General features: G+C 51.4%; 1 protein-coding gene across 2 annotated transcripts; it reads left to right on the top strand.

The window, feature by feature from the left end:
* The first annotated feature begins 8,636 nt into the window (after positions 1 to 8,636).
* SMUG1 (single-strand-selective monofunctional uracil-DNA glycosylase 1) lies at positions 8,637 to 14,586 on the top strand. 2 transcript variants are annotated; one of them, XM_019724410.3, is made up of 3 exons: positions 8,637 to 8,768; positions 11,863 to 12,164; positions 13,186 to 14,586. In XM_019724410.3, exons 2-3 carry the CDS (start codon positions 11,874 to 11,876, stop codon positions 13,711 to 13,713), a joined length of 819 nt encoding a protein of 272 aa, XP_019579969.2. In that variant the 5' UTR covers positions 8,637 to 8,768; positions 11,863 to 11,873; the 3' UTR covers positions 13,714 to 14,586. The 2 variants fall into 2 exon arrangements, with proteins under 2 accessions (XP_019579969.2, XP_019579970.2); XM_019724411.3 differs by lacking the exon at positions 8,637 to 8,768 and adding an exon at positions 8,775 to 9,471.
* Positions 14,587 to 20,893: the final 6,307 nt, after the last annotated feature.

Genomic DNA, 20,893 nt, shown 5'->3' with positions numbered 1-20,893 from the left:
CTAGCAGGGCAGAAATGTGACTTGTAGTGGCAGGAGGTGCAGGAGAAAGACTCTTGCACACCAGTGTGTGAACCCTCACTCCTATCCACCCTCTCTCTGCCCCCAACTCTCCTAGGGGCCAGACTGAGCTGGAGGGAGCCTAGAGTTGGAGAGGGCTGACTGGGAATCAGGGATATGCAAATGAGATGCAAATAGAGTGTAAATCAACCACTCCCCCTAGACCCACTGCCTGACGTCTGTCTTATCTGAGGTTGAGCCACAGGAGGGTGGGGCAGAGGGTCCGTTCACCTTCCCTGCCATGGATCCTCCTGCCTCATTGGCTAAGCTTGGCCAGTGTGGAGAGGCTGTCCTGCACTGCCCTTTCCCTTCTGCAGGCCTGGGAGCTGTCCCCTGAGCTAGAGCCCTTGCCCCGCCTGTCCATCCCTGCAGGATTGGCCCGATTCCTGTGGAGCCTCCCAAAGCCCACAGGAAGTGTCTGAATCTCCCTGAGAGGGAGAGTGAAGGGCAGGTCAGAAAGATGGCCTAAGACAGAAGGAGCTGCTGGGATGGGGCACAGACAGGGAAACTGATGGGTAAGGGACAGGGTATAGAGAGACCCAAGGAGAACACAAATTCCCAGGAAAATGGATAGATTCGGATCCAGTGAGCAAACAGCTCCAGAGGCCCTGAGAGACGCATTCCAGCAGAGACCCTGACTGACAGAGACAGACAGAAAGCCTTTCTCATGTGTCCAGCGCCCCTGTCGGCTTCCTCTCTCCTGTCTGCCTGTCCCTGGCTGATGGTCCCTTTGTCTGTCTAGCTCTTTGTTTGTTTGTCTCTTTGTTTGCCTGTCTCTCTCCCAGCTCCCTCTTTTTTCTCCCTCTGCTGTCTGTTGGTCCAGACTTCTCTGTCGCTGCCCTCTGCCTTGGCCATCTTTCTATAGAAAGAAAACTGGCTGCTGGGATTGAAAACTGGCCGCTCGGTCCTTGCTTCTTGGTCTTGGACAGGTTCTTGCCTTTTCTCCTCCTGAATTTGAGTCTCATTCCTCCCTTCTAGGGTGGCCCCACACTCTTTCTCCTATCATGTTTATAAGATTCAGGAGTGTGGAGAGGTGACTATATTTATGATTGCTCAGGCATTGGAACAAAGGGTTTAATTCATTTGAGAGGCAATACTGCTTTTCAACCTTCTAAGAACAAAGCAAGAAGAAAATAGTGACTGCAGCATGAGGCACAGTAGTTAGACATTCAGAGGGACTTCCCAGAAGGGAGGTGTGGGAAATATTAGTACATGCCAGCTAAAAGAGATTAAACAATCACCATCATAATCTCCTGTGGAGGAGCCCCATGGAAGGGGTGGGAGAGATGGGCAACATGACCTTCCCTAGTCTGTACAGTATAAGAAAAGGTCTTTTGATGTTGTGAGGTAGCAGGAACTTGCATGAAGAGGCTAGGATACCAATCCCTGCCATCTTCTACCCTAGGGTTCCACCTGCGACACTTCCCAGGTAGCTGGAGAGAGGGCCGAAGGGGAAAGTGGTGTGGAGGAAGTGCTATCTTTCTCCCCACCTCCACCCTATTTCCCCACCATCTTCCCAAGCTCAGGACCACCCCGCCCCCGCCCTTGCCCCCCCCCCCAATCCATGAGAGATGGCTGCTGGGGACGGAGTGATGTATGTAATGCAGATAAAATGTCAGCAATTCTAAATGGGTCCGGAGATGCAGCCGTGGGTGGGGGGGCGGTGAGGAGGGAGAGAGGGTGGAGCAGGGGGGGAGAGAAGAAGGGGAAAATGAGATGTGGGTCCTCACTGGGACCGCAGCAGGGGCAGACACCCCCCTCCCCCCAGCAAAGGCCAGAGGAGGGGTGGGCCCAGGCGACAGGAGCCCAAATGAGATTTTGAAGAGGGAGCTGGAGGGTGGGGGGGTGGAGGAGAGGAGGAGGCGGGCGGGGGGAGCGGGGCCGGAGCTGCTGATGTATAGCGGTTTCATAACTTCCTCAGTATTAAAGGCAGGTTCATGGGGAGGGCAGCGCCATTAATCACCAGGCTGAATGGGGCTGGGATTTGCTGAGAGGCGCGCTTGCTGTCTGCTGCGCCTGCCCGGCTCGGGGTGGGAGGGGGCAGGCAGGGATGCCCCTCCTGAACTAGGGCTAAGACCCCAGGAATCTATTCTGGGTGTTGGGCAAGTGGGTCCTTGCCAGTAAGGAAGGCGCACCCCCCTTCCCCGGCTGTGGACCCTGGCAGGAAGAAGGAAAAGGGTGAGGAGGGTTATGACGGGCTAGAGGAAGAGGGCTAGGGGCTGGAGGGAATGATGGGGGGCATTAGCTGAGGGGACGCTGGGGGAGAAAAACTGGGGCGGGAGGATTGTGCGTTTGAACATGAAATTGATCGCATGTAAATATAATGCAAATAACATGCAAACGAGCACAGGATTTCTCTGGGTCCATAGCTCAGGCATTCTCTTTCTTGGACTGAGAATTGGGGCCAATTTGCATCCAGTTCCATGCCCACTGCCTTGCCTCTTTATTATTAATATTTTCAGAGGGAGAACTCAAGGTCTCACTTGTTAAGGGGGTGAGAGGGCCAAGGTGGGGCTGGCTCTTTGGACTCCTTGGGAAAGGGGGAGGCCACCCCTGGAAATGGTAGCATCAGGAAAATTGACATGCCTGACTGACAGTGAGGAAGGCAAGTGGTAGGACTCTTGGGCTCTGCGCCTGAATTGATGGGGGTCAGAGAGGCAGAGGCTCAGCAGTGAGGCAGAAAGATGGAGAGAGACAGATCCCCACAGCTTCAGAGACAGACCCTGAACAGATAAGATGTGGCTGAGCCCCATGTGCTAGGAGGCAGGTCTCTTCCAGGTAAAGACTGAAATGATCCACCCAAGGTTCCGAGAGGCAATGATCTTCCTAATGTCACACCGCTGGTAAGGGGCAGGCCCCCAACTCCAAGTTTCCTTGAAAGTTCAGTGCTCTTTTCAACTCACCATAAGAGCATCTCTGAATGAGATAAACAAAAATAGAGAGCAGATATTCATGTTGTCAACAGGCATTTATTGAGCATCTAATAGGTACAAGGCAGTGGGCCTGTGCTCAGGAGAGAAAGGACTGAGCGTTGACCTCTCAAAACAGTCTAGCAGGGGCCAGAGGCATTTTAGCAATTAATGATACACTTAACAGTGGGGAACAAGGGTCACGAAGGCGGCACAAGCACCCAGAGGATCAGGGCATGTTTCTGAGGAAAGGTGGCATTTGATGTGGGCCTTGGGGGTGGGTAGGATATATTCAGTTGCAGTGATAGGGAAGGAAGAATGTTCTAAGCAAGGGAAACAAGATGGGGAGAGACATTCCCAGAGCTTCAGAGACAGACCCTGTGCAAAGGCAGGAGAGAATGAGGAAGTGGAGCTTTCCGATGTATTTTAGCACGGAGTGTGTGGAGAGGTGTGAGGGAGGTCAAGCTGAGATGGTAAGTGGGTGTCAAGATGTGAGAGGGTTGGGAGGCCAAGCCAGAGATGTGGGGTGTTACCTGGAGGTCAGCTGGAAGTAGAGAATAGGGTAAATCACTTGATCCTTCATTTGGTAAACAGACATTTATTGTACACTAACCGCACGCCAGGGCTGCCCTGGTAGCTTGGGATGCAAAGATCAGATGTGTCCCTCCTTCAGGAAGTTCAGTCAGCAGCAGTGTCCTCATCAGTAAATGGGGTACAAGAGTGGGTCCCTCACAGTGCTAGCATGAGGGTTAGATGGGAGAATCCACTCCAAGTACTTAGGGTGCTGTCTGGTGTAGAAGAAGCACTTAGTAAAGGTTAGGTATTGTTGTCATCCTTCTCTTTCTGAAAGGTGTGGAATGGAGGACAGAGGCAGGAAGAGGGTTCATCACTGCAAAGCTTGGGGAGAGATGGAGTGGGGCAGTGTGGGTGGGAAGGAGGGGACAGGTTCAAGAGGGCTGTAAGGACAAGAAAAGGCAGGTGACAGAGCCAGAGACAGGGGCAGGGAAGGTGTAGTGTGGGAGCACTGCAGGGGGAAGAGCAGGATTGGGAAGATTCGTCCTTGGTCAAGGCCCTGCTCTGTTGAGTGAGGGGCAGGGCAGGGCCTGCGTGGTGGGTCAGCTGGAAACTGGGGTTCTTGGGTTCCATTCCCACTTGGCTACTTGGCCCCCCTCCCAGAGTCATCTTGTTGACTCTTCTCAATTGCTTAATTCAGCTCAACCTATGGGCGATACCCCTCCCACTCTGCCAAACGTGTAATTTCCATCTTCCTGCTGCAGGACTTGAGGACCAGTCCAGTCCCCTTGGCTGTCTGTCTGTCTGATGTCTGTGTGGTCCCCTCAGGATAATTGCTCTGGACAACTCTAACACCACTCAGACAGATTGGTCGGCCTCCTGGCCTGACATCTCCCACCACTGCATCAAGCCAAATTATTCAGCCTCCCCCAAGCCCGGGGCTCTGGTGAAATCCGATTAGTGAGGAGAGAGCTTCGCTGAGCTGACAGCTTCTCCGATAATTGCTTCCCAAGTAAGCGATGCAAATCAGTCCATCCAGCCTGTCCCTGCATCTCTCCTTAGGACCCAGGCGTCCAGGCCCCAGAAGGAGAACACCTGAATTAGGGAGACTTAGAAGCTGTCACCTGCCTCCAGTTAAGTTTCCGTCAACTCATAAAGCTGGTCTTTGCTTCCTTGGAGCTGAGGTGGTGGTGGTGGTGTGGTGAGGATGGATCAGGGACCCCACTGGCTGTGCATTTCTGTCTTAACTGAGAGAGTGTCACTCTGCTTCTCACTCTTACCCTTTGGAGAAGAATCCTATGTACCCATTTCCCAGTAAGGTAGATGAAGGCAGAGGTACAGAAGACAGATAGACAGATGGCTGAATCTGTTAATAAACAAATAGATGAATTCACAGCCTGGCTTTCCTGGTTCTCCGGGTCTAGGATGGAGGTGGGAGTGGGACCTCTAGGACCTGCAGATAGCTTTTTCCATTTGTGAGTCTCTTCCTACCAGACTGGAGTAAAGACATTGAGGGTTAAGTTCCCACAGAGCTAGGATGGGGCTGTGATACATCTTGGGAAGCTTGAGGGGTTTGATCAAAGCCTGAGACTTTGTGCCTGTACTAAGGAGGATAGGTCCTCGGATGCAGTGGCCCTTGCTCATCCCCACACATCAGGGACCTTGCTCCACTTCCCTAAATTGGGGTCCTTTTAAAGGCCAGTTAATGCCTCTTCCTTAATGCCTTTCTTTCCTACATCTTTACCTCAAGTTCTTTATTTCTCTGACCCCCTCATCCCATCTGGTGATCTTGGAGACCTGAAAAGTACTTGCCTTGCAGTCCTGAACTTCCAGCTCCCAACCCTAGCCTTTATGGGTCATTGTCTTTGTGGAAATCGCCTGGGATGAGTTGCCCGCCCAGTCTTGTTCTCTGTGCCTGTGTGTCACATGGCCCTATGGCCTGGATCCTGGGTTCTCAGACTAGCATCTGCCTGAGACCCTGGCCACACGGTCATAACAACAAAAACCAACCTTTATTGGAGCACCAATTCTGTGCTAGACTCCATGCTAAGAACCTTATGTAATTAATTAATTTAATTATCACAAAAGACATGGATTACAATGATTATCCCATTTCACAATTGAGTTAACTGAGGCACAGAGAAGTTAAGTAACTTGCCCAAGGCCACCACTAGTAAATGGCAGAGTTGGGATTCATGTCTAAGCTATCTGGGTCCACAGCCCACACTCTAAAGGTCTCTGCTATGTCGTCTCTCTTCTCCGATGCTCTTTTCATGTTTATTGGGCTGATTGAGAGAGGGCAACTGCCTAGTGCAGTGGAGCTGGGGAACATGGCTACACTGAAAGTCAAATACAAAAACCTTCTCCAGGCCAGAGGTGGCAGGAGCTGACATGGATGATACCTGATATTTGGGGAAGGGGGAAACATGGCCATCACCTTTTCCAATCCCAAATATTTATTTCTGCACTGGATCCCGGAAGCTAGACAACTCCTCTTTCCTAGTCAAGGGAGCAAAGAGACAGGGGAAGGGCTGAAAGATCAGCCTAGAAGCCTAAGTGAGCTGGGAATCAGAGCTATGACCTAGAGAGGCCGATAGATGGCGCTCATGGCCCAACACAGCTCTGGCAGCCCTCGGAAATCAAAGGAAAACAAGCCCCAGGTTAACCCCTTACAGCCTGGTCTAGGGCCCCAGGAGCAGGCTGGTGGGTGGCAGAGGACCCTGTCCCAGAACTGGCTAGCTCCTAGGGAGTGATTCAACTCTCTAGGCTCTTTCCAGGCCACAGCCTGGGTCTGCTTCTCTTCTTGCCCCTAAGGCTCTATCCATAAATCAGTCAGCCAGTCCCTTGGAGACTTCCCAGAGGGCCAGGAGACTAAGACATGGACAAAGCAGGTTGGGAGGGCCCCGCCCCAGCCCAAGTTTCCTCTCTTAGGCTCCATCTCTTGAAAGTTTATGGGTGTCTGTTTCTAAGCACTCCACACCGTGGAGGTATGGAGCGCCTCACCTCCATTTTCCCTCAGAGGGTCTCATCAGGAGGGGAGGAGTAGCATGGACTAAAGACAGAGAAGGCCCTCAGGGGTCAGCTATAGGGACTCACTGTGGGTTTCCCAAGACTCATTTTCTTCCTATGTCCGAAATCCTTATCCCTGGGCTCCTTGGCGTGAATGGGCTACAGGGACAGAAACAGTTACGCAACTCTTCCAGGAAGTTGAAATTGAGGGTGAGGGTCCTGAGGGAGTCTCCACTTACCTGTCACTCATTTCACTCATTCTTGTCCTGCCAGAAGCAGACTTGAAATGTGGAGGGGCTGCCATGATGATAAACTGGAAGTGCCTGGCAAGCAAGCGGCAGAGGGGTAGGATGGGCGGGAGGGTTGTCTAAGGGGTGGCGAGGCTCCTAGAATTCTTAAGCAATGAGATGACACCACAGTGTGGTCCTCCTCCCCACTAATTTTTGTTCAGAGAAACACAAATGCATAGATCTACAGAGATAGACGAGCTGGGGGTGGGGGGTTGTCAGTTCTAGAAGCTCAGGATAATTTTATTTCAGTCATTCCAGAGAAAGAAGCAGAGCTAGGGAAATAGATGTACACACACACAGATTACAAGAGATTAGGGATAGAGATACATTTACATGGGCAGAGAGAGAGAGAGAGGCAAAGACAGAGGGGGAAAGAATCTGGCACAGATGAAAACTCAGGAAACAATGCACTTTGTGGGGTGTATGATTAATTCAGTTTCCAAAATCTTGCAAGAGCGGTAGCGGTTTCTTACCTTTTGTATCAGAGGGTCACTGCTCATAGTTCCCTGACGCTCCTGCTACACCCTTACGTTTTTGTCTGTTGGTAGGAGAACAGGGGAGTCTTGGGAAGGAGGTAGCATCCTTGTTCTCTCACCTATTTCTGTTCTTGGATTTATTGGTCTCCTTCCTTACTGCCTGTAGGGAGACCTTGCTTCTCCCTGATCTCAGTCATGGCTGTACTGAGGTGTGCAGGGGATAGGGCTGGGAAGCTACAAGATAACGGGCCTTAGGGGGCTTCCAATCTAATGAAAGTCCTATAGTCAGGGCACCAAAACAGACCGAGACAGAGGGCAAGAACAAAACTAGGTGTGGAACAGCTTTGAATATTGGTATTGGGTTGGGGAGGTGGGAGGGAATGGACTGTTAAGTGAAGCCATGGGATTGGAATTGGTCAGGGAAAGTGTCCTGGACGTAGTATCAGAGGAGGAGGATTGAGAAGGATAGGAGGTTATAGGGATGGGCAAATAGCAGGGCAGAGGAGTGAGAGAAGCCAAATGACAAAGCCAGGGAGACAGGGGCTTGGACAGTAATGGGGGATGGAAGAGTCGCAAAGCCATTATTAAGAGTTGTTAGGAGATGCCAGAAGTGCCTCTGTGGATGTTCTATCTACAGTCCTTGGTAGGCTACAAAGGAGGACTAAAAATGGTCTTTAGGGGCCGGCCCCGTGGCTCAGGCAGTTGGAGCTCCATGCTCCTAACTCCGAAGGCTGCCGGTTCGATTCCCACATGGGCCAGTGGGCTCTTAAACACAAGGTTGCCAGTTCAATTCCTTGAGTCCTGCAAGGGATGGTGGGCTCCGCCCCCTGCAACTAAGATTGAACACGGCACCTTGAGCTGAGCTGCCTCTGAGTTCCTGGATGGCTCAGTTGGTTGGAGCGCATCCTCTCAACCACAAGGTTGCCAGTTCAATACCTCAAGTCCCGCAAGGGATGGTGGGCTGTGCCCCCTGAAACTAGCAACAGCAACTGGACCTGGAGCTGAGCTGCGCCCTCCACAACTAAGACTGAAGGGATGGCAACTTGAGGCTGAACGGCACCCTCCTTGGCTGGGATTGAAAGGACAACGACTTGACTTGGAACAACAATAACAACAAAAGGTCTTTAGCTGTTGTTAATACCCTCAAGTGAGTTGAGAGATTGGGGACGTTTGAAGCTCCTTGATTCGCAATGCTTTTGGGAAGTGTTGTGAATGGATTTTTGTAAGGGTGATACACTATAGAGCTAGAATTCAGGATCTCCGATGTCCTTATAGAGTCTGGCCCTCCCCTTTCAAGTCTTCTTGATTGAGCCCTGAAGTAAAGAATAAACTACAACCCCCAGCATCGCTTAGTGCTTATTTAGCGAACCTTCCGGGGATTGGAGTATTTCCGGCGGAAGTGGCCGCGGCTACGCCAATCTCCTTTCCTAAACAAAGTGGACTACGACTCCCACTGTCCTCCGCGCTCGGGGGCCTGGGAAAGGAACCGGAAACCAGATGGGGAGCTGGACCAGGTGAGGACGTAGGAGTCTGGGAACGTGGCGTGCACCGGGCAAGCTGAGCGGTTTCAGGGCTCTCGGTCGCCTGCGGGCGGGGTGTCGGAATGTCTGTGTTTTGGGGTCCCTCGCACTGCCTGGGGCTCGCCCGGAGGCAGGGAGCGCGGAACCCACGAAACCGCCGGGGAGGCCTGCGAGGTCGAGGCGGAGCCCGTGGGCGAACGCGGAGATTTTCTGCCGAGCCTTAGTGTCGGCGCCTTGGAATCTGGAAGGATGAAGTGGTGTTTTCGAGGCCATGCTCTGTTATTTTATTATTATTGGTTTAAGGATTTGCTGATTGTCCCTGTGGATTCCTGGAATGCCCCCAAGGGACAGGGGAGTGGATAGTGTCTTCGATTCTTTCTTCACTTCCTGGATTTAGTGTCAGAAAAACTAGGTGGCCAGACTTATCTCTGAATCCCCATTCGCTTCTTCTGCACTTAATGTAATGTGACACTGTAATTTATAAAGTTTCCACGTTTCTTAAGTCTCTGGCTCTTGGTCACTTTCCAAGTTCCTCTTTTGGGCTCTCATAGTATTTTGTTCCAGACATTAAAGCTTGAATCACAGTGTATTAGAATTGTTTATCTGTCCTCTCACAGTAATTTATGACCCTGGCTTACGTTTTATTCATTTTGAATTTCTTCCTCACCAAGAGACTGACTGCCACAGTACCTGTCATGTAAGAGACTCATAAATATTGAAAAAATAAATTAACTGCGGGTGGTAGGTTGGGTGGAATTTCTCATTTTCATTTCATAGATAGGAGAGTCAAATGATTTGCTTAAGAGAACCTTAGAGTTGAAACCAGGACTAGAATTTGAATCAAATGATACCCAGTCTGTGGCTCTTGCTGTCAGATCAGGCTTTAAAACTCTGGGACACTGAAAATAAGGCCTTGTCATTTTGTGTACCCCCAGCCTGTCTGTCTCCAGCATAGGTCTCTAAAGTTAAAGGGTGGGCCCGATTTAAGACTTGACAGAGATCCTAGAGCTGGAGCAGCCAATCCACGGATGCTGATGCTGCATGGGGAGATGTTAAAGTAACGGCTCCTGAGACGTTTGAGTTCTCCGTCGCTCCTTCTCTGCTTGTGTTTGAGCCCAGTTGGCTCTGGGTAGCCACCAGGACAGAACAGTTAAAGATTTCTGAGCTCAATCTAGGGAAGGAGTTCCTGAATTTGGTCCCTGATACATATATTTTTTCTCTCTGTTCCTCTTGGCTAGGGTCAGAGAACAGGTTGATGGATGAAGCTGTTGTTTCAGCGAGTTGCCATCTTGGGGAAGAGGTCACTCTTGACTGGGCAAGGGGTTGAGAGGGAGAAAGAACCATGGTCCCTGCCGTATGGGAAGTCCATATGTGATGGAAACACGCCCAGAGCCTCACAGAGCCCTGGGAAGCAAGCAGAGTACAAGTGGGCAGCTGATCCGTCAGTGAACTCACAATGTAGAAGTGGAGAGGAGTCCATCAGGAAAGGCTCCTTGGTAGAAGGTAGTTTTCGACAGGGATGGACAGAGCTGAGCAGGTGTTGACTACCTAATAAGAGCTAGGACCTTAGAGACATGGAGGGAAATTGAACAATGACTGGCTTCTGATCTCAAGTCTATTCAGGGGCGGAGGGGCAATGTTTGAATTCACGAAGAAGCCACTAATCATGGTGACACACAATGGTTCCCAGCCTTCAACCATCAGAAACACCTGGAGAAGCTTGTTTAAAATACAGATTCTCAGGCCTCATGCCATGCTTACTCATGTGGGGTGGGGCTGGGAAACTATGGCAACTGTTGGAGTGTGTTGAGGGCGGGAGGGCTTTGCCAAAGGGATGGTCTGAGCTGCTTCTTGCAAGGTGGGTATAATTTGAATGTGTGGAGAGTGGAGTCACAGTCCTGGTTGACTCAAAGAGTATGGTTGGTTGGGTTTGTAGAAATGGTACGTGCAAAGTTTTGGGTGTTGGGGTAGGAAAGTCATTTTGAAAGTGGATGGAATGGTTAGGCTGGAACACTGGGTTTGCATGGGAGTGATGAGAAAGAAGGTTGGAAGGAATGGCCTCTGCAGGTTACAAAGCTCGCTGGAGTGTTCCGTCTGCCTCCTCCCCACTTCTTCCCTTTTTCTCTTCTGCTTCTTCCCTTCCGCCTTTGCTCCTCCCCCCATACATGTAACGTCTCATTCTATTCCTTATATTAATATTAAGCGGGTATTATTCTTAGTATTTCAGTGAGAAAATCAGAGGCTCTGGCCATGATTACATAGCTTGTAAGAGTCTGTTCTGAGGCCGATAATCATCCTACTCACCACTAAAGATTCGTGAATGTGGGCAAGAAGCTGGGCTGGGCTGTGGGTCAGGGTTTTGTAGAATTAGCGGAGTGGCTGATGGAACAACGTGGATGGTTACGAGTACAGCCTTGCCTCATGTAGTTTGGGTTCAGATCCCAGCTTCATGACTTGCTAACTGTGTGACCCTGGGCAAGCTGCTTGATCTCGCTAAGCCTCAGTCTTCTTACCTGTAACATGGGAGCAGTAATACCTACCTCATGGGGTTGTTATGAGGATCAGTGAGGTGTATCTGGCGCAGAGCACTTGCTCACCACCTGGAAGCTATTGTAATTAGCCCTCTGTAATTAGTCTCTGGGCTGTGGCTTTGCACCTGCATCTCATTCTTCCAGCACATTGGTTTCCTGGACAGAACCCACCCTGGCTGGGCTTGTTTTATTAAGGGTGACATTAAAGGTGCTGAAAGTTCGCCACCAGTAAATATTTATTGGAAACTTATCGTGTGCTTAGCATGGCCTAGGGACTAGTGACTCAAGACCTGTGCCTGATAGAAAAGAGGTTTGGAGTGGGGGCTGGCTGGTGGTTATGGGTTATTCTCACCAGGTGATGAATGAAGAATACTTGAAATGGGGAGGGAAGGAGTCCTTTTGTTGCCAAGAACTGAGATGAGCTCAGTCCTTCCTAGAGGTTGGGGGATGGACGACACATTCTCTTCTGAGCCCAGGAAATGGTAGTAGGGGCCACGGCCAGCCTGGATTGCTCCCACTCTAGGACTGAGGGGGGCCTCTGTCCATCTCTTTTCCAGGTGATGATGACATGGCTGTGCCCCAGGCTTTCCCACCGGGGCCTCTCCATGAGCCTGCAGGTGTCCTGATGGAGCCTCAGCTCTGCCCTCAAAGCGTGGCTGAGGGCTTCCTGGAGGAGGAGCGTCGGCTCAATGCTGAGCTGAGCCAACTGCAGTTTTCAGAGCCTGTGGGCATTGTCTACAATCCTGTGGAGTATGCGTGGGAGCCACATCACAGCTACGTGACACGCTACTGCCAGGGCCCCAAGGAAGTGCTCTTCCTGGGCATGAACCCGGGACCCTTTGGCATGGCCCAGACTGGGGTAAAGGGCTTGGCTGCCCCTAGAGGGTGGAGTGGGAGGCTCCAAGCTGGAGGCTTGGCTGCATGTGCTGTGCTCGTGCGGGTGTGGAGGCCCCCAGCCCCTCCCAGTACACACACTGGCTCCTGTGGTCTCAGACACTCCCCGGCCTCACTGCCCATAGTTACCAAGCACATTAATGGTAGTTCCGTTTCCCCTGTGAGCTGTCCACTAATTGCCTCTGAGAGCCCGGCCTTCCGCCAGCCCCACCCTTCCCTTACCTTGCCGGATCTCCCCTCTCCTTGGAATGTGGTTGGGATCAGGAGGGGGACCCGGATTCTGGGTCCTCAGGAGAGACTGGCTGACAGGATTGGGTGTGGAAGAGATGCGGGGTATTCAGGCAACCCGGCTTCTGCTGCTTAGCTGAGGAGAGGTTCAGAGCAGAGCCAGGCTCCAGGCCCTGCCTGCTTTCCTTTCAGACCTCAGGATGAGTGACTGCCTCTCGGTGGGGGTGCTTGGTAGGTGGGGGAGGGGAAGAGGCTTCAGGGCAGGAGGCTCAATCGCTTTTATTGACCCCAACTGGGGGATGAAAGATGATCAATGATGATCGATGGAAATGACAGCCTGAGGCTTGGGGCTGAGAGGGCACCCAGAGAGCAGTGGTCAGCCCTGTCCTTGTGCCGCCACTCACCCTGGTGGCCTTTCTGTCTCAGACTATCGGTCCTCAATACTGCTACTCATGCCCTGTGTAGGGCCAGATATCCCCATGTACCCCCTCTGTGTGGTCCCAGAGGTGAGTGGGGGTAGACACAAACACATAGAGTCTTTTGGACCACAGTCCACAATGAAAAACTGGAGAAAGAGGAACAGGATCAAACTCAAGTCCAGGAATCCTTGTCTCAGGCCTTTGGGTGAAGGTGGTGGGGTTGGGGCGGGGCTGTTGGTGTCCAGGCTACATCCTCATGGACGGTGGGGAGGGGTCAGTTGGTTCAGAGCCCAGGAGTCAGTCCTCCAGTTTGAGCCCTCACGTCTCTCTCCTCCACAGGTACCCTTTGGGGAAGTGAGTATAGTCCGGGACTGGTTGGGCATTGGGGGCGCTGTGCTGACCCCTCCCCAAGAGCACCCTAAGCGACCAGTGCTGGGACTGGAGTGCCCACAGTCAGAGGTGAGCGGTGCCCGGTTCTGGGGCTTTTTCCGGAACCTCTGTGGACAGCCCGAGGTCTTCTTCCGTCACTGTTTCGTCCACAATCTGTGTCCTCTGCTCTTCCTGGCTCCCAGTGGGCGCAACCTCACCCCCGCTGAGCTGCCTGCCAAGCAGCGAGAGCAGTTTCTTGGGCTCTGTGACGCTGCCCTCTCTTGGCAGGTGCAGCTGCTGGGGGTACGGCTGGTGGTGGGCGTGGGGCGGCTGGCGGAGCAGCGGGCACGGCGGGCTCTGGCAGGCCTGATGCCCGATGTCCAGGTGGAAGGGCTCCTGCACCCCTCACCCCGGAGCCCGCAGGCCAATAGGGGTTGGGAGGCATTGGCCAAGGAAAGAATGAATGAGCTGGGGCTGCTGCCGCTGCTAACAAAATGAGTGCCCTGGGGCCCTGCACACTTGCAAGGCCCCCCACTTCATTCTTGGGCCAGCAGATGATGACACGCCTCCTGGACTGGAGCAGCAAGGTCTCGCTGCCTGGTTGCTGGGACCTGCTCTGACAGTTTGACACTAATTCTGGCCTCCTGATTCCTGCTTTCTTCCCTTCCTTCGGACATCGCCTCTTTGGTCCTCTGGTGCTTAACTCCATGGAGACTCAGCGCCTACAAAGTGCTTACTTCACTGTTTCCTTGGGAGCCTCTAATCAGCTGAGTGACTTTTGAGGTTTGCTGTTTTAGAGAAAAAATCCTGCTGGGATCCGCACCCGTTCTCGTAGCACAGTGTCCTTCAGCGGACCCCTGTCCTCACAGGACCAGACAAAGCGTGGCGCGTGGGTGTTCAGAATGAACTTCTTATGGAAGACTGAGGCTGGATCAGAGAGAAAATTCAATGTGGCAGAGTGGGAAAGGCTGGAAGACCTGGCCTTACATCCCAGCTTTGAGACTTGTGAACGTTACAACTTTGGACAAGTTGACTCACCTCTCCAAGCCTCAGGACCCTCATCTTTAAAGTGGGGGTCTCTACCTCACAGGGTTGGTGTGGGGACTAATCGAGATAACACTTAAAGGGGACTTGCGTGGTGCCTGGCATGCGGTGCTTTTTATACCTCTTCTTGCTTGCCTCTGGGTGGGGAGTCACTGCACTACTGGGAAAGACCCTCCACTGGGCAATTGGGCAGCAGGGGTGGTCCTGGGCCTCCACCTGTGGCCTGGGTAAGGAGTAGACTCCTGCCCTCCCAGAGATGGACCAATGACTATGAAAAACCCAGCCTGTGATTTTTCAGTCTAAGCATTAAAATCTCCTAAATCTTTCTGTGTTGGTCCCTTTTTTTCTCTTGTCTGTCAAGGCTAGAAAGTGGTAGTTTAGATTTTCTCCTCTTACCTCTTCATTGTTTGCAAAGCGTTCTCTTGGGTAGGCTGGGGGACGGTGTGAGGCGATCTCCAATTGCCTTGCCAACGCTGCAGGGTCTCTGTTAGGGGCCTTCCAGGGGTTTATCTGTTACACAGGGCACTGTGGGGAGCAGGGGATGGGTGGGTGAGAGTGTGGTCTCTCCAGCTAACTCACTTCGCATGTCTACTGCATGGCTAGGTGGTGTGCCCCTTTGGAAAGGGCTGGGAGAGTGAATCAGTTTGGGGGTACAGCAGGTCCTGCTTGAGACCACCTTAATGAGGAATACAGGGGTGGACCCTATCTTCTGGGACAGGTTATCTCCAGCTTTCAAAATGAGTAAGATTTTTAGTTTAGCTTCCCAAGGCCCCCCCTCCTCCATTGTATAATAGAGAATTTGGCCTTTGTCCTTGGTTCTTTGGAGCGAGCCTCTAAATCCTTGGAATTTTCCAAGTGATAGGAATTTCTTTGTTATCCATGGTGGACACCTCAGACCACACCTGAGTTTGTGCTGAAGTTGGAGGATGAGGGCTGATCACGCCAGAAAGACCAGCCGTGTAATTAGAGGGTTGGGGTTTTGAGCCAGGTGACACCAGTCTGACCTCCAAGGAGGACAAGGGGGCTGAGGATTGAGTTCAGTCATGTGGTCAATGATTCAATCAATTATGCCTGTGAACTTAGTTGCACCTACAACTGAACTTAGGGTTCAATCAATGAGGCCCTAAGAACTCTGGATACAAAGCTTTGGTGAACTCCCTGGTTGGTGAACATATGGACGTGTTGGGGGTGATGTGTCCTGATTCTGTGAGGAAGGGACACAGAAGCTGTGTTTGGAACCCAGATCTTGCCTTATATGTCTCTTCATTTGGCTGGTCTTGATTGATACTCTATGATAAAACTGTAATTGTAAGTAGAGTGCTTTACTGAGTTCTGTGAGTCATTGTAGCAAATTATTGAACCTGAGGGGGTCATGGGGACTCCAGAATTTGTAACCAGTTAGTGGCCTGGGGTCCCCTGAACTTGCAGCTGGCATCTGAAATGAGGGCAATCTTACTTGGGACCTTGCCCTTAAACCTGTGGAGTGTGGGCTAACTGCGGGTAATTAGCATCAGAATTGCGTTACAGTTTTGCACCCCACATGCTTTAGACTTCTTTTCCTCTCTGCTGTCCGTGCTGCAGTGCCAAGTAGTCAGTACCGCAAGTCGCAGAGCACTGGACTAGGCACTGTGCAATAACTGCACAGAGATAGATGCCCTTACTCTCTTATGTATTTAGCTGAGGCAGTCAGCTAAAAAAGGGAAAACTCTCTGGAGGAGGTGGCATTTCATGTGGCCTCAGTGAGAAAGTTTTGGAGAGCTTAGAGGAGAGCATTGTTATGCTCCAGGGGTGGGAAGTAGATTAGCATTGACTTGGCCCAATTGGGAGGAAAAGCTGGAGAGGGAAGTTGGGGCCAGCTTCTGAAGGGTCTTGAATGCTAGATTAATCTTTGAGAATTTGAAGTCTAGTGGGAGAAGTGTGATACACAACGCCCACCTACAACACCCGGTAATAGGTGTACGCGCACAAATGGGATGAAGGGACAAGCCATATAAGAGGCAGTGTAGTTGCACTGGGGTCAGGAATGGAAAGGGGGGGCTGGTTAATGTGTAGGGAAGACGTCCTAGGGGGATAGCAGAGTCCGGGTGAAAGCCTAGAATTGGGGTGAGACTCATGAGATGGTGGGAGTAGAGTTGGGCAGTGCATAGAGTTACTTGAATAGCAGTGAACAGGGTGATGATTTGAAGACAGGTATGGCAGAGTCACTGCTGGATCTGGCTTCTAGTGGGGCTGTTGCCCTCAGTTCTTGGGGTGCATCTTGTCAAGGAGAGGCTGATTAGGGTCCCAGGCCTGCCTTTCCCCAAGCGGGCTGTACTAGTCTGCTAGCGATGCCATAACAAAAATCACCACAGACGGTGGCTTAAAGCACGGTAATTTATTTTCTCACTGTTCTGGAGGTTGGAAATCCAAGATGCAGATGTCGGCAGGTTTGGTTTCTCCTGAGGCGTCTCCTTGGCTTGTGTCCTCCGATGGCCTGTTCTCTGTGCGCCACTCCCTGGTATCTCTTATAAGGACACCAGTCATACTGGATTATGGCCCCACTCTATAACCTCATTTAACCTTAGTTACCTCTTTAAAGACCCTGTCTGCAGATACAGTCATATTGGGAGTTAGAGCTTCAACATATGATTTGTAGGGGGTGCACAATTCAATCCATGATAGGTACCTAAAGTCATGTCACTGCTTTTTCTGTCCCCCACCAGTTTCAACCTCTAGCTAATGAGGGTACTCAGGAGTGCCTTGTCTCCATTCTGGGGGCTGGAGGCTGGTGTGGTGGCTTAGCTAGCTGACAGGACTCAATTCACCAGACAGGCCCCTTCCTCCCAATTCGTTATAGAGCAGTTTCTTCAGTACAAATAAGAATCTCCTTATGCAGGGGAAGCTCATTGTTTTCTCCTGAGCCAAAGGGAATGGAGACTTTAACTGCTATAAAACAGTATTGTGAGAATATTTTAAAGCTGAATTGAAGTGATTTGGACCATCTAGAGTTTTGCAGTCCAATATAGGAGACCCTAGTCACGTGTGGCTGTTTAATTAAAATACATAAAACAAAAAGTTCAATTTCTTCGTCACCAGCCATATTTCAAGTGCTCGGTAGCCACACGTGGCTACTGACTACTGATTGGATGGCACAGATAGGGAACAGGCCATCACTGCAGAAAGTTCTTGGACAGCACTGATCTAGAGATGAGTGGCTAACAACCTTGTCTGTGAATCAGTTCACCAGGGGAGGTTTAAAAAAAGACAAGTGTCCCAGCTCCACTTAAGAGATTTTGATTTGGGATGTGTGCAGCTTTGTATCTATTCCTCGTTGGGCTACAGATACGCAGCCAAGATTAAGGCAGGATTGCTCTGGTGCATTGAAGGTAAGGAGTGGGTCTCTTATTTTCCTTTCCCCAATGTGAACCCCACACCTGGCACAGAATAGGTGTTCAGGACAAATGTGCAAGGAATGCGTGAATCTGGTCGTGCAGATTTACCAAAGCTGCCCATGCACGAACACGAGTGTCCCCGGAGTTTGTGGCTTTTGCCTAGGGATGGTGATTCAAATTCTGGTTCAGAGGGGTGATAGAAGCTTAAAAGGCCCATCCCAACACACACGTGCACACACACATATACACACTCAACTTGATAGAGGCCAAGCTGTGCTTGGGGTGGGGGTGCTTCTGAGACTGGGTGATGGAATGTGGGGAGTAAAGAGGCCCTTCCTACTCTCCTTTCCCTTACTGAAACAGGATAGGATGGCTTAAAGGAACATTGAGTCTTGAGTTGGACCACTGTGTGGTCCTTCACTTTCCTTTCTCAGTTCAACAAATGTTTATTGATGTTTGCTGTGTGCCATTCCCCACGCTAGGCACTGTAGGGAGTGACAGAGGTGAATTAGGTGGTTCTTTGCCCTCACGTTGCTCGCTGTCTGGTGCTGGGAGATACAGGCATATAATTATAGTATAAATCAAACCGAAAACGTGTTGTGAACAAGTTCTCAACGCGGCGCTCTGGGCACGCTGACTGAGGGAGTGATTAGCCCTCGGAGTGTGGGGAGGAGGTGTGTGCCTGTGAGACGGCAGTGGCTGGAGACTTCTCTCATCAGTTGCTCAGTCTTGCTACCTCCATGGAGTGGCTGCAGGAAAAGGGGGCCACTGTGTCAGATCTCTCCAAGAATTTCTCTGCCCCAACTGCAAGGGGATAGAACACAAGATGGGGGGGAGGGGCAGGAATTGGCAGGAACCAAGGGTTGGGTGTGGCTTTATGAGAGATGGGAAGTGAAGCTTCCTCTTTCATCTATTGTTCTGTGAACCTCTGAGATGGCAAACCCGCAGCAGGTTGCGTCAGGGTTGCCAAGTGCTGGACCAGAAAAGACCAGAAACCCAGCCTGGGTACAGCTGGGCAGAAAAGATAAGTAGAATGCAGGGAGGGAATAGAGATTGCGGCCTACCCCCGACTAAGTCTCTACTCTTTAATTTTCCCGTGTAGGAGAATGTAGGCAAGCTGTTTTCTATTTTTTCCTAATGCTTGAAAGAAGGAAATCATTTCAATTGGAGCATGAGATATTGAGGTTAGACACATGGGTAAACTTCCCAGCTATGACCATCAGATGATGCAGAAATAAACTGCTTTTGGGGAAGCTGAATTGCTTTCTTCTACAGAGACCTTAATGCTAGCCTGGCCCCAGCCCAAGCTTACCAATCAAGGTTAAATTATAATGAATTTGGGGAAACTTTTTCTCCTTTTTCCTCCCCCTCCCTGTGTTGACCCTCATTATGTCAAAAACAAAACCAAACAAACAAAACAACTGCAATAACATTTTCCTGCATATCTTCTTGCCCATTCATCTGCCCCTACATCCGGCTCGAGGAGCTCAGTCTGATGTCAGTCTCTAGGCCCAGCTTTCAGAGGGGTGGCTGAGAGCCCAGAATGGTCCTGCACGGTGGCCTGTGCCAAGCCGGGTTGCCATTTCCATTTTTCGTTAATTGAAGCAGCTTGACCCTTATCATTTCAGGCCAGCAATTTCCTGTCTGCTGGTTGGGAGGGTGTAGAGGACATGCCTCAGCAGGTCATTTTGTCCCTCCGTCTACCTTGATGGTGCTAACTCCTAGTCCACGCTGCAAAAATGGCTCTCGGATTGCAGTTGACAGGGGAGAAGCTCAGCCTCCCACAATTGTCCAGCTTCACCTCTCGCGACCCCAAACTTTCTGTCTTCTTAGGGAGGCCTTCCTGGTGTCTACCCTCAAGCCTACCTGTTACAATTTTGGCTGTTTTGTTTCTTTGCTCAGCTTTAAGAAATGTAATGATTGATGCAGAACCTATCAGATGGTACTTTCTGCTGTGGCCTGGGAAGAACAAGATGTCTTTGAAGGAAGGATTTGCCTCCCAATCCTGCCTGGAAAGGCACACAGTGCAGTGATTGGGGTGATGGCTTTGCTCCAGTGTGAGGGTGAATGTGTTTTGCTTCTTCCCCAGCTTTGAGGAAGGTCTGTGTGTCACCCTGTGAGGTCACTGAGTGAGTTAGCATGATCTTGTTCCTGTGTGTGGTAGTGTCACTTTGTAAGAACCATTCCAACGGGCAGTGTGATGTGTTCCTTCCCAGGTGTAGATCTCCAGTGTATTGCATGCATTTGTGTGCTTTTGTGATCCATGGGGATCTTTTTTGTCTGCATTTTTTAAATCTCCCAGATGGACACTTGTGTAATTTAGTGCGACCCATTTTTGCTACTGTTGTGTCTTTGCGTGTCTGTAGTACTTTTGTGTAACCTTTGCGTTTTCATGCATCTTCATGGGACTTGTGTCTTTCTGAGTGTCCTCTGGCTCCACTGGGGAGGGGAGAACAGAAGAAGGAGCCCAGACACGAAGGGGAGCCGCAGGGATGGGGGGAGCGTGTTGGAAGGGGGTGCACTGCAATCTGTGACTTGGAAAACAGATTTGTGGAGGAGGTGAGCAGCCCGGGCGTGCGGAGCGTGCGGGGCGGGGGCGGGGGCCGCTCTGGCCCCCAGCTCCTCCGCAATCCAATTAAATAACATTTAAATGCATAACCAGCCCGCGCGGCGATGAGGCTGGAGATTGGAGCGGGCTCGGCGGCGGGCCGCGCGGGCGGCGTTTTGTGGAGCTCAGCGATTCTGGCGGCAATTTCCCCGCTCCGCGCGGCTTTTACGAGCCGGCTCCCGGCGCCCGCCCGCTCCGCTGCACCCGCCCCGCGCCCGCCGCTTCCCACCACTCCCGCCTCCACTCCCCCCCCCTTCTTTGCAGCCTTCTGGTCTGTCCGTGCGCCTCTCTCTCCCTCTGCGTCTCTGTCTCTGTCTCTTTGGGTAGCCTCTGCCTTCCTGCCCGTCTGGCTGCTCCTCGTGTCTTTTTTCTGGTGTGTTTCTGACTCCCTCCGCCTGTCTGTCTGTCTCTCTCTCTGGGTGTCCCTCTCTCTTGCACGTCCTGTCTCCAGCTCCTGCCATCTGTCAGTATTTGCTTCTCTCCCCGTTTCTGCCTCTGACTGTGACCCCTTTTCGTGGCTGATGGCCTCTCCCCTTTTCTCAGAATCATCGTCTCATGGCAACTTCTGTTTCTCTTTGCTTCAGTTTCCTTGTGTCTCTGGCCTCGGCATCCTCCCACCCCCAAACCCTTCCACCCCGGTTTCCATGCCTTTCCC

Source organism: Rhinolophus sinicus, chromosome 1 (assembly GCF_057876585.1).
Source record: "Rhinolophus sinicus isolate RSI-liver-muscle chromosome 1, RSI-T2T, whole genome shotgun sequence".
Classification (NCBI taxonomy): Eukaryota; Metazoa; Chordata; class Mammalia; order Chiroptera; family Rhinolophidae; genus Rhinolophus; species Rhinolophus sinicus.
The sequence above is the reverse complement of the archived record's forward strand: the minus strand, read 5'-3'. Positions and strand labels throughout refer to the sequence as shown.